We start from the raw sequence: 13,937 nt of genomic DNA, 5'->3' as shown, positions 1-13,937 counted from the left end.
ATGGCCAACGATGAAGAGTCGTCGCTGTTGGGACGCGACGGACCTTCAAATTTTGGCAAGTCGTTTAGGACGTTGCCAAATTCAACCAACAGCCCTCCTTGCCTGCAATTATTTAGTCCACTACGATACTGGAAAAACCTAATAGTTGTCTCCGTTGCATTCATGCTAATAATGAGTGCTTTCGGCGCTCTGGCAAATCTACAAAGTAGTCTCAACTATAGTTCTGGGCTTGGGGTGGCGTCACTCTTTGCACTGTATCTTGGACTTATCCTTTCTAGTTTCATAACACCTTTGATTGTGCGGCTTTTGAGTGTAAAGGGGACGCTTGTGGTTTGCTGTTTCTTCTACGCCTTGTATACAGCAGCCAATTTCTACCCAGTGGCATACACACTCATTCCTGCTGCAGTTTTACTGGGTATCGCTGGGTCGCCATTTTGGGCCGCAGCGAGTACGTACATGACGACATCAGCCATCCAACAAGCCCATGTGACGGACGATGTTCCCGAAACAGTAATCAATCGCTTCAATGGCGTTTTCTTCTGTTTCTTTCGGTTAGCTCAGGTATGGGGCAACCTCATCTCTTCACTTGTCCTCCACGATACGTCGACTGCCGTTACGATGAATCACTGTGGCCGCGACAGCTGCGGTAGCGGCATTAATATTATCATTCCAAAAGGGGGAGGACATGTTCCAGACAAACAGGTGTCCGTTCTCCTCTCCATCTATATAGGAATTGGTCTCCTGGCAGTTCCTACCTTGACTTTCCTCCTGGACAGACTCCCACGGATGAGTAACCAGGAAAATGGCGACCTAATTAGTCACGTGTGTGATCACCTGACATCTACAACGCATCTCATGAAATCTCCGTACTTATTGCGTCTCATTCCCATCATGATCTACAACGGAGCTGAACAAGCTTTTATTGTCGCAGATTTCACACAGGTATTATTTGAAATAAATCTTGAAATTAAACTTGTGGAACAGAGTGTAGGGCCTACGTTTTTATTAGAACACAGCCGTATTTTAAACTCTTTTCAACTGTATTTGCATATCTGTTTAAATGTGATACATTACAGCGATCTAACTATATTATATGAGCAGTAGGCCGACATGTATATTTAAATTTTATTTAACAGTAGAATACTTTGGTTAATAATCGTCATGATCATAGTCAGGGCCGGCGCTACGGTTTTTTGTTTGTTTGTTTGTTTATTTGTTTGTTTGGTTGGTTTTTTTTTTCTTCTTTTTTTAATAGTAAGGAGGCCAAGTCTATCCTAGGGAACAGTTACATTGAGTCATTTTGAGGATGGAGGGGAAGACATTTTGGAATACAGTTTGTAAGTGTGTGTCCCAAAATCGGCTGGCAAATTGCGCCGGCCCTGATAGTCTAATTTAGTCCCTCGCAATTCGTAGATCAAGACGGGGAAAATTTTTTACATGAAATATTTTGCGGAAAGTTCTGTGCAGGATGAGATGAAATTCAGCAACGATAACATAAGACAACATCTTTGCATAAAAACCAAACAAACAGAATGGTGTGAAGACATACAAAATTGGACCAGAGACAAAAGTTTAGCAGTTCCAAAATTTGACAACAGAGATGTGAGATAGCTGATGGCCCAACAAACCTCGCATTAACCCTCGCCCAGTCATTTTCCTGTTTGACATGATATCAAACAGTAAACACATTTCCGTTCCCTTCGATTAAAGAAACATTACAGGGTATATAAATGTATATTAGATAAATTATTAACCAGAAATGTAACTGTAATGATTTTTGTGCACAAATATCGGGATTACTGTGAGTTGATGATAATTATCATAACTTTTATGGTGCACCGAAAGGGAGTGATATTCAAATTTCCGTGACCTTCCTTTTTCAATTCCAGTATCGATGAAACTTTTACTGTTCTACTGCTCTGCTCTAATAATACAGTGAACATGGGCATGGTGGAGCGAATACGTTTAAAGGGATGATAAAGTACTAGTTTAGGTGAGAATTCAGCTTTATTGTTTAGAAACCACTCTATGAAATGTGAAAGAGCATACAATTCTGAGGGGAATCAAAAGTTTATTTGATGAAACTTTGTATGATCAGTTTTGAAATGACCGAGATATCCAAAAACAATTTATTAGGATCGCTTTTTTAATATCTCAGCCATTTCAAAGCCATTTTTCATCAAATAAACTGAATCCCTCTAGGAATTACATGTTCTTTCATATGTCATAAGAGGTTTGTATTCATTTCCCAAACACACATACACCGTACGCACAAATAGTCACAAAAAAGTTGGAAACCTCAAGCCTTGTCTAAACCCAAACTGTACCATCCCCTCAAGATCATTGTATCAACCACAGAATTAAAGTTGTAGGATGAAATTACTCTTTCAAGGTAATTGAAGCGTCAACACAAGTATAATATGTAGATTTAGGGAATGTTGAAATATCAAAGAACACATCAGTGAAGGTTCATGACAATCCGACAATCGGTTCAAATTATCAAGTTTTGGCACTGCCATCGCTGGATAAGAAGACTACATTGATTCATGACGTCAGGATTTGCCGACGAAATACAGAAAACATGAAGATCATTTAACGTATTTCAATTTTTCTAGCATGATGAGAGAGCCCCTGACTTAAATCTTTCAAAAGGCAGGGGAATATTACCCTCTCAATGATAATGTGATTATGTCAGTAACAAGACGAAGGAGTGTATACTTTTCATATAATTATACGAATCTAAGAATTAAATGGCGCAGTAAACTCTTTTCCTTCTATCTATATCTATCTATCGATAAACACCGTTCTTGACTTAGTAGCTGATTGTCCGACTCGCTTTTCTTGTAACTCACACTAATGTATTATCAGTCGTTCGTGAGCTGCACGCAGGGGCCAGGGATGGTTGGTTACGTCATGATCGGCTACGGCGGGGCCGACGCTCTTGCTTCGGTCATCTTCGGACACCTTGAGAAATACACTGGTCGCATTGCCATCTTTATCTTTGGCGGCATCCTCCACTTGGCTCTGATGATCGTCTTTGAGGTGTGGAACCCGCACACCTCGGCCATGTGGAACCTGATCTTGATGTCGGTGGGATGGGGAGTCGGAGACGCCGCCTTGCAAACCCAGATGCAATGTAAGCGTCCCTTCTTTCTCAACAACCATGTTCACAGTAATTCAGCTTATAGAAACTTTTTTTAATTCATTGGAGTAACATTTCTTCAGGTTGAGTTGGACCTTAAACACTATAATGAAATGTCATGATGAGATATCACTTCAGACAGCTTCAGACAGCCTCAATAATGTAGCCAAAGGTAAAATGGGTTTTAAAAATAGTTCGTGAATAACAAGAAAATGGTCGAAATTGTGATCAGTGGCACTTTCGCTTAAATAGTTGCCCAGGGATACATCCTAGATCAACTGTTATCTATGTTCCTTATTATCAATTCTCCTTCTGTATTCGATTCATTCAAAGTTCACTTTTTCGCAGATGCCATCGTTATCTATTTTTCTCATAAAGACCCACAGATGCCTACAGTTCAATCAATTTCACGCAATGGACCTTGACGGATAGACTTGCCAAAAACAAACTGAAAGTTATAGTTATGACAAACCGTCAGCATATATTTTGGAATAAGACTTCAAAACTATAGCAGATCCCTGCATAAAAGTTTATGTAAAATAGAAGTGCAAGCGTAAGGAATGTACATGTTGATCATTTGGGTAAATTAGTTGGCCGCATAACTACTTTTCAGTCACTTTTTACGACACTGCTTAAAGCGAAATCATTAAAGTCTAACCACAAACGGGGTCATCCACGAGCCCTACACACCTATGAGTCATAGGCCCATGGGCTCGACATTGAAAAAAGGGTCCATGAGTCATACAGCCCACAACTACAACCCATGAGCTTCACACTATACACACACAAAAAAAGGCCCATGAGTCCGACACCATAGGCGAACAAGGCGACACTACGTGATGTAATGTCGGTCTTTTGGACCTTTTGTGTCTAGTGTCAAGTTCATGGCTCTTATTTGCTTAGTGTCGAGCTGGTGGACCAAATGACCCGAATTCACGAACGTGGTACAAACGAAACCATGGTTTAAACCATGGACAAAAACCATGGAGCGCCAAGTGTCGCACGGAATATTTCGTTACGAAATTGGTCATTTCGTCGACAAAATGACCCTTTTGTTAACGAAATTATCATTTCGTGGATGAAATGTTTATTTAGTTACAAAATGTTGTCATTTCGTTACAAAATAATCATTTCATCGACGAAATGACTGATTTCGTAACGAAATATTCCATGCAGCACTTTGCGCTTCATTGTTTTTGTCCATGGTTTAAATCATGGTCTCATTTGTACCACCTTCGTGAATTTGGGCCAACAGGTCGTGGGCCTACTTTACTCTGTATTGAACTCGTCATAGGTCTTGTTCACTTACCTTGTAATAGGTATAGGTGGACTGCATGAATCGTGGGCTGTGTGACTCGTTGGTGTCGGACTCGTGACCTTCACCCATACAAACAGTCGTTTTACCTTGGAACATTTAGATGTTGTGATAATTTTGTTCCAATTTCGTTAATTTTTCACATTTTCCTTGTCATTATTAAGCTACTCTATTTTTTTAAACATTTCCAAGCTGTGTTTTCTTCAATGTATACTGTATTTATTTCATGATATAAGATTTTCTTCATATTTCATGTGTTATATGCCGTTGAGTATAAGTTTGTGTACTCTTTTAAATAAAACATACAAAATTTAAAATAAGGCATTTTTTTAATTTTAATTTTATCTTTTATTACAGCTCCTTCAGCAAAGTTCGACAACTTTCAAATCTGCCCAGTATGTTAGATAAACTTTGTTGTTTTCTAATGACGAGATGGCTGACAGGTAGTTTCTAATTTCTGATCAATTCTTATCTCTCTTTCAAAGCAATGGTTGGAGTGCTGTTCTCCGATGCACAGGAGCCGGCGTTTGCCAACCTTCGTCTATGGCAGGCTCTTGGTTTCGCCTTGACGTATGTACTCGCCATTCCACACGTCGTCTGCGTCTCAGGCAAACTGTATGGCCTGATGACCTTACTAACATTTTCGCTTGTTTGCTACATCTTGGAGGAGTACGCCCTCTTACGGCCATCCAATCATTGACTACTAGTATTTCATCCTCCTGATGAGAAGAAGTACAAAAACGTGGCGAACCTTCGCAATAAAGTATACGCATCTTTTATGTAGTTCCACCTACGACTGTGAGAAAAGACGAAAAGCCTGAGTTATGTAGCAGCGATTTAAAAAAAAAAGACAGAAATGAACGTTTTCCTTGCAATAAATTTGCTGATAATGTACAAGTGAGAAATCCCTTCAAACGCTTCCATTTTTGTCTGTCACTTTTGACGATCCGAATAAATGCTTGAAGCAATATCGGTTATGGTAACAACGTCATCGATGACATATGATATGAGCAAATCATACTGTTGAAACATGGGAGCCTGGAGACATTCTGACCTTGAGACAGCAAATACTGGAAGGAGAGTATGTAGGCCTACAAAGTTTCTTGGTGGTAACGGCAGCTGCACATATTCCTCGACGCCGCTGTCTCGGACAGCCGCTAATGTGACACCTACGCAGCATGATTATTTTCAAAAAGCAGATGTTGAAATTTACGGAGGAATGAAGATTGCAATAATTAAGCCTACAAGTGTATTTACAAAAAGATGAAAAGGATGTTCCTAGTAATCATCGAGCTATATCTGTTTTACCGCTCACTGGGAAAGTTTCTGAGAAATTATTCAATCAAAGGCTGCTAAATTTCATTGAGACTAATTATTTGTTGTATGATGAACAGCATATGGTTTTCGTAAATAATAAAAAAAAACAATAGTACAAAACTGTCTCTTGCTAGTTTATCTAATGAGATGTCAAAATCCTTGAACGAAGGTAAAATAACACAAGGAGTGTTTATCGATATCTGGAAAGCATTTGATACAATAAATCATGCATGATATAATTTGCAGTGAATTAGCACTGTTTGGAGTCAGAGGCACAACTCTCCAGTGGCTAAGAGACTATTTGAGAAATAGATATCAATAATTATATATCATTATTTATCTATTTATTTTGTACTGCAGGGTAAAAGTAAGGCCTGTTCAGTTTCGTAAAACTGCTTTCCAAAGGCGCCCTGTAGTAACAAACATCATACTGCATGAAAATACCGAATACAATTATAGGTACATCATATACTACAAACATCGAGAGTGGGCTGATGACAAATATACGTAAATATGTATATATATATATATATGTATATATATATATATATATATATATATATATATATATATATAATGACAATAATAATAATAATAATAATAATAATAATAATAATAATAATATTCTTTCTTATTGTTTACATCACTTTACACCCACCCGCTAATTACAAGTATAGCAGGAAATGTATTATCATGTCAAGTTTTCAATTGAAATGTTTTACTGTAAATAATTGTAAGTATGTTCATGTTTCATGCTATTCATAATATCTTACTTAATACTACCTTTTAAGAACCTTGTATAAGACAGGTATCAGACATGATTAGCATTCATGCTATTTCCTGGTACCTTTTTCATGCATGTGTCTTTGGTTATGTACACTGTATTATGCCATGTAAACACGTGAATATAGACAATTAACTTCAACTTCAACATGTATACATATTAAACATACGTTCAGCAAAGTCATATTTTATGTGTACATGTATAAGGACACTGATGCACACCTTATTAAACTATCTAATTTACACATGCGGCTAAATACACGTAATACATCGATTCTGTAATCTACTAAGTACCATCTTTCTCCTTCATTACGTGATTACTATAACCTGTACAATCTTCACCCGCCATCGCGCTTGACTGACACGATTTTCATGTCGTGCTAAAGATATTTCGCTTTAATGACCTCAGTTACCAGCCATCCCAGTCTCTGATATACGGTATAGCTTTACCTTGACCCCAACTACCCACATGAAAAAAAAAAAACTATAACAAACAACAAACACAGGAACAGAACGAAGATAAACGAGACAAAAATGACGTCAACCTTTGTGTGCGAATACCAGCTCAATTTGTGCTTGGTATCATCCCATGAGCGTGATGATATTGTGACTTTAAAGGCATTATATACCATTTTGCAGATGAAACAAAAATCGAGCTTTAATAGTTCTTCAAAATAGGTCTCAAATGTGAGTCATAGAAACAACCAATGTGAAAATGTTAATCAATATAATCAATGTTAAGTATTGTAAAGTATACAAAATGTGCACAAGAGTTATAAATTTGTTTCTAGAATAAACCGTCTACAGTTATGATTTATTGAGAAAAATAGAGATATCTCCTTACATTTTAGGTTTTATTGCAAATTTTTCATATGTAGGATGTTTTGTGATCCTACCTACTGACCTACACAATCATGTGCATCAAATATGATAACTCAAACTCATTCTTAAATCACTGCTCCCAATGGTAAACAATACACTGTGTCATGTAACGCTGGAATAAGCGCACACACACACACACACACACACTCAGAGAGAGAGAGAGAGAGAGAGAGAGAGAGAGAGAGAGAGAGAGAGACGCAAATAGCTGTACCGTGACCAAGCCCTTACCAAGTTTGTCCTATACAGAATACAAAAAGACCAACAAAAGATAAATTTTGACCAGGTAACTTTTCACCGTCTTCCCTCCTCTGCTCATCAAATCACTCATCAAGAACTATACCCGTATCCGTCATTCTCGGAAGTTTTAAATGAATAGGGTCAAAATATTAACAAGTCTATATATGTATGTATATATATATATATATATATACACTCAGCAAAAAAAGTAAGTTCCCCCCTAGCATTTGTGGATATATCTCAAAAAGTATTCAACCGATTTTCATAATTCAAACGGAAATGGATAAAGAATTTTATTACTCATAACATGAGTGGCAAATCATTGCCACCAGATATCATTATTGGTGTGGAAAATGCATTTTATGTCAAAATGCATGGAAACAAAAGTTGCACTTTAGTGATTTGCAATGACTTTTACACAAATAATCAAACAATCACTCATGATTCTGAACATTTAAGCATGGGTTATTGCATATTTCTCTATCTCTTTCTTTTCATGAGCATATAGTGAAGTATTTGATAATTGATATGTCCACCACCCGCAATGACCAGCCGCCATCTCCTCCTCATACTGTTAACTAAAGTTTGTACTTGGCGCTGCTCAATGTTGGTCCATGCTCTCTGCAAGATGCGCTGAAATTCTTGCAGTGAAGTGTCATCTTTCAACTTCTTGCTCGCTTTCCACTTAATGATATCCCAAAGATTCTCTACTGGATTACAGTCAGGGGACCTTGCAGGCCACTCCATACATTCGATGCCATTTCCCTCAGCAAACTGATGTACAACTTGAGGGCATGATGCAAAATGCCCACAGACACATTAATGTGATCAACCTGAATTGGAATTACAAATCACATGGCTTCTACCAATATTTTCATATTGAGAAGGCCTATTGTTCAAAAAGTATGCATAACATCTGTTTAATAGGGAAGCACATTGTACCTGAAGAAATTCCTGAGAATTACACAATTTAAAAAGATCATTTGATAACTTACATAGGAAATGTATACAATATGCTCTCTATGGCCTAAAGTGCAACTTTTTTTCCCATGCATTTTGACATAAAATGCGATTTTTTACACCAATAATGATATCTGGTGGCAATGATATGCCATTCATGTTAAGAGTAATGAAATTCCCTATCCATTCCCGTTCGAATTATGAACATCCGTAAAATACATTTTGAGATACGTCCAAAAATGTTAGGGGGGAACTTACTTTTTTTGCTGAGTGTATATTATAGTGCGAGAGATCGTTCCTGTCCCAAATGTACGCGGTGCCTCATTGTGGGTAGCATAGTTATAGTGAAAGAAATTAAAAATCAGACAGGCCGAAAGCTCGATTAAAAGGGAGAACAAGATCGAGAACAACGTCCGCCTCAAGTCTAATTTCTTGCACTCTATATTATATACATACATACATACATACATACATACATACATACATACAAATACTTATATATACATTTACATGTATATATTCTTTGTTTTGTTTTATCTCATTTTACTTTGGACACACGATACATGTACCACCATTCACCGTTGTTACTAAAAGCGATGTTTTTCCCGTCTGCAGTTCCATGATTTCAGTCCTACCCTTTAATCCCCCATCACCTTCGGTCCTATACGTTATTATCTGTGCCTATCAGTTCTAGTCAGTCTATCCAATGACAAATCCATTGATCTGCCCTTTACGCCTGACCGGGTAGTCCTCCGTTCCAAGAGAGTAGATTTGCGAACTTTTCATTCCAACTCCTGAAATACAACGTAATGTGCGCGGGTCAGCCACTAGTTGTTTATAAGACCGTCACATTAGTTTTTGACATCATGTCGACAGAAGAACCAAAAATTTTCCAGAGAAAAGAAGAAGAAAAAGAAGAAGAAGAAGAAGAAGATAAGCCATCACTTTAACTATGGTTAATGAGGAAAAGCCATCGCTGTTCAGTCGTTCATATAATTCGTCGTCGGAAATGTCGAATTCAATCGACAGTTGTCGTGACCCGAAGCTCTTCAGTCCACTACGCTACTGGAAGAACCTGCTCATTGTCTCCATCGCGTTCATGCTGACGTTCATTGCAAACGGCGCGCTTGCAAATCTACAGAGTAGTCTAAACTACAACGCTGGGATTGGGGTCGGATCATTGTGTGCCATCTATGTAGGACTTATCCTGTCAAGTTTTATCACACCCCTGGTCGTGTGGCTGCTGAAAGTTAAGTGGACGCTCGTGGTTTGCTGTTTCTTCTACGCCTTGTACTCGGCAGCTAATTTTTACCCAGCGGCATACACACTCATTCCTGCCGCCGGGTTACTGGGACTTGCCGCGTCGCCGTTTTGGGCCGCAGTGAGTACATACATCACAACCTCCGCCATCCAGCTAGCAGACGTCACGGGCAGGGTTCCAGAGACCATCATCAATAGATTTAATGGCATCTTCTTCTGCTTCCTGAAATTTGGCCATGTAATTGGTAACACTATTTCCTCGGTAGTCCTGACCAACAATTCGACCTCGGTTTCAGTAGATTATTGTGGTCGTGACAGTTGCGGTAGCAACATCAATTTTACCACGATCGAAGGAGGAGCGAAGACGAAGGACAATCAAGTATCAGTTCTCATCTCCATCTACGTAGGAGTCGGTCTCCTAGCAATCGTCGTCTTGACATTCCTCCTTGACAGAATCCCCGACGGGAACGATGAGGATAAAAAATTCAACTGGAGTCACGTGCGTGATCACCTGACATCTGCATTTCATCTCATGAAATCTCCATACTTGTTACTCCTCATTCCTATCATGATTTACAGTGGAGTCGAACAAGCGTTCATAGGCGCAGATTTCACGAAGGTAAACTATCTTTAGAACATGATTGTTTACTGGCGAAGGTCTCTTGCTGTGTTATTTCCCACAAACAAGGACAAGAATTAAATCGTGTTTTCTATGATCTCTCGATCTCTCCGACCTCAGTTGATCTTTATGCGCTTTTTGTTGGCTTATTCGCCGGAACTGTATAACCACTGGCAAAGAAGTAACATCTGAAAACACTATTAATAGATGAAGTTTTGAAGTATTTGTCGAGAACAAAATCAATATCCAAATACTGTATAACGTTTTCACCGTATAATGGGGTTAACATTATTGCTCTAGATGTATATGGCAAAATCCTGACAAATTTTTGCATGGATGAAGTATAGGCCTACCATACCTTTAGTGATGATTGTAGTCATGACAATTTTTTTTTTAATAGATTGATGTCTTCTAATTTTCTCCATTCACAGAAGCTACAAACTGCATAGACATCAACATAATTACACACATAATATTGCAGGCAGTATTAACAGACTACCTAACTTGGAAGTATATCAATCTGTCAATGAGGTCATTCATTGTCTATAGACATAAAGGAAGTGACCAATGACAATAAAGCTTGAAGGACTGCAACCATTTCCATCAGTGCGTCTCTATTTGACCAAAAGGAAGTAGTCATGAGTTAATGGCCTTCCGGAATGCCCTTGACTATGATGATAAAACAGGTACCCAGAAATCACTTGGGGGCCGGGGGTGGTTATATAACCTGTACCCTACAGAAACTGTTACATCGCATTCTCTTTCTGCCCCCTTGGAGCCATATTTCATTTTGTCTAAAACTATATATATTCGACCGTTTGAAATTTACTCATAAATCCAGTGTCACAAACATCTGCTCAGAATACACAAAATTTGATAGAAGAGAAAGGGGATACGCAAAATTTAGAGTATCTGCAATACTCAGACGGAGAAAACAAATCAAATTTACAAACAAGCAATGTAATGATAAATAACCTAGTGCTTAATGTTATTTATTTGGACTTGCTTTTATACCAGAGCAGATCTAAAGGTGATTATTTGAAATACCAAATTGCAATTCGTTATAACACTACACTACAGTCCATAGCTAGATATCGTGTATGTTTTCGTCTGTCGACATTGGCAGTTGAGTCATTCAGTAACTACCCTATAGGGACTCACGAATGATAGAGCCACAGCTGTACACAAACATATGAAACTATAGGAACAGGCGTCAGAAAATGCTTAAGCAAAAAGGACATCAAAATTTTGAAAAGCAAGAGACGAAGTTGGGAGAAAAAATGTTTAATACTTTGTTGTTCCTGTTACCATTGCCTTGATTTATATAGTCGTACGTGAGCTGCACAGAGGGGTCAGGGATGGTCGGCTACACCATGATAGCGTACGGTGCCTTTGACGCTCTGGCGTCGGTCATCTTCGGACAGCTAGAGAAGTACACTGGTCGCATTGCTATCTTTATGTTCGGCGGTGTCCTCCATTTGGTCCTAATGGTCATCTTCGTGATGTGGAACCCGCACACCTCGGCCATGTGGCAGATGGTGTTGTTAGCCATGGGATGGGGAGTCGGAGACGCCGTGTGGCAAACCCAGATACAATGTAAGTCTATTCAAGATGAATCGCTCCTTAAAGGGATGATATAGTTTTGATTAAGATGGGGATTCAGGATTTAACTCTTTGCCAGTTAATTATAAACCCCTTATGTGAAATACCAAAGAGCATACAATTCTAGGAGGAAGTCAAAGTTATTTGAGGAAAGTCGGTTTTGAAATGGCTAATGTATCCCCAAACAAGTAAAACAAAGTGATCCTGATAACAGGTGAGTCCCAACTTTTATTAGGACCTCTTTGTTTTGGGATATCACAGCAATTTTAAAATCAATTTTCTTCAAGTAAACTTTGAATTTCTCGTAGAATTGTATTCTCTACATTATTTCATATAAGCGGTTTTTGATAATCTGGTAATGAGTTAAAACCTTAATCCCCATCTCAACCAAAACTATACATCGTCGCTTTAAGCACCTTCCCCAATATTCTCCATGATCGACAATCAAGCGAGTATAATATACAATATACATACTCTTTTAGATATTCAGGTATGGCCGGAGAAGAGGAATTTAAAAATTTTAGTAACATAACTGATGGTACTCCATCCCCCGGAACGCGATATCGATTATTTTTGCATGATTGACCTTTCCTGGAGTAAAGCATTCTGTTCCAATAACTTTTACTATAAGACAGTGTACCTTAAAGGGATAGTACAGTATTGGTGGAGATGAGAATTGGGCTTTTAACTTTTTGCGAGATACCAAGAAAACACTTATGATATAGCACAGAGCATACCATTTTAAGAGGAATTCAAAGTTTATTTGATGAAAATTGGGTTTGGAATGACTGAAACATCCAAAAACAAAGTAAAACAAAGCGATCGTAATAAAGTGTGGGTCCCACACTTTATTAGAATCGCTCTTTTTTGGATATCTCAGCCATTTCAAAACCAATTTTCACCAAATAAATGTTGAATTCATCATAGAATTACATGCTCTTTCATATTTCATAAGAGGTTTCTCATTATCTCAACAAAAAATGTTTTAACGAAACTTCGAGATTCACTGTAGCAAGATATCTTCCCAAAGCAAATTGTAAGCACACTTATAGTCTACCATGATCTTGGCGTGTCTTACGTCATACCCTCCTCCCAAATAAAAAAAAGTGTATACTATATATACCTTAATTTTCACAACTTTCTTTCTTGGTGAATAAATCTTACATATCACCACACTCCTGACATATACTTCCGAAAAATACAAGAAAGATTTCGTCCATTAAAGTAATATATATGTATATATATATATATATGTGTGTGTGTGTGTGTGTGTGTGTGTGTGTTTGTTTGTGTGTGCGTGTGTGTGTGTATGTAGGTCATCTACATTCTTTTTCTTTACAATATTAGCGAGAAATGTTTTATCACAATACTCTAGGTTTAAATTTGTTTTGAAAGATGATGAGTAACGTCACGTGAATTTTTTATCAATACCCACGAATCTGATGTAGTGTATAAACAACCAAAACTCCAAATCACAATACTCATTGCAAAGTTGTCAAATTTCAAAAGTTAGATGACATTTTTAAAAAATGAACATTATTTTTCCTCACGTTTTTTGTCACATTTACTCCCATATTTCAACAGCTATAGTTGGAGTTGTGTTTCCAGATGTTCAAGAGCCGGCCTTCGCCAACTATCGTCTCTGGCAGGCTGTGGGTTCCGCTGCATCATACGCCCTCACAATTCCACGCGTTATCTGCGTCTCACACAAACTCTACAGCATGATGGCGTTCCTTATACTTTCGCTCATTTGTTACATCTCTGAGGAATATCTGATTTCGAAGACTTTCACGTCTTATAAAACATATGAAAAATATTGA

The 13,937-nt window shown here is 38.1% G+C and overlaps 2 protein-coding genes across 2 annotated transcripts; both read left to right on the top strand.

Moving 5' to 3' along the window:
- On the top strand, positions 1-5,157 carry LOC139714423 (protein unc-93 homolog A-like). The gene is made up of 3 exons (XM_071626132.1): positions 1-942; positions 2,869-3,136; positions 4,943-5,157. The coding sequence occupies exons 1-3, from the start codon at positions 1-3 to the stop codon at positions 5,155-5,157; spliced, it is 1,425 nt and encodes a 474-aa protein (XP_071482233.1).
- A 4,431-nt stretch (positions 5,158-9,588) lies between these two features.
- Positions 9,589-13,937, top strand: LOC139714420 (protein unc-93 homolog A-like). The gene is made up of 3 exons (XM_071626129.1): positions 9,589-10,515; positions 11,844-12,111; positions 13,702-13,937. The coding sequence occupies exons 1-3, from the start codon at positions 9,589-9,591 to the stop codon at positions 13,935-13,937; spliced, it is 1,431 nt and encodes a 476-aa protein (XP_071482230.1).

This window comes from Diadema antillarum, unplaced genomic scaffold, assembly GCF_040938485.1.
Source record: "Diadema antillarum isolate AM-2024a unplaced genomic scaffold, OU_Dant_1.0 seq00002269_RagTag, whole genome shotgun sequence".
In the NCBI taxonomy this organism is placed as follows: Eukaryota; Metazoa; Echinodermata; class Echinoidea; order Diadematoida; family Diadematidae; genus Diadema; species Diadema antillarum.
Note: the sequence above shows the minus strand (reverse complement) of the source record. Positions and strands in the feature narration are given on the sequence as shown.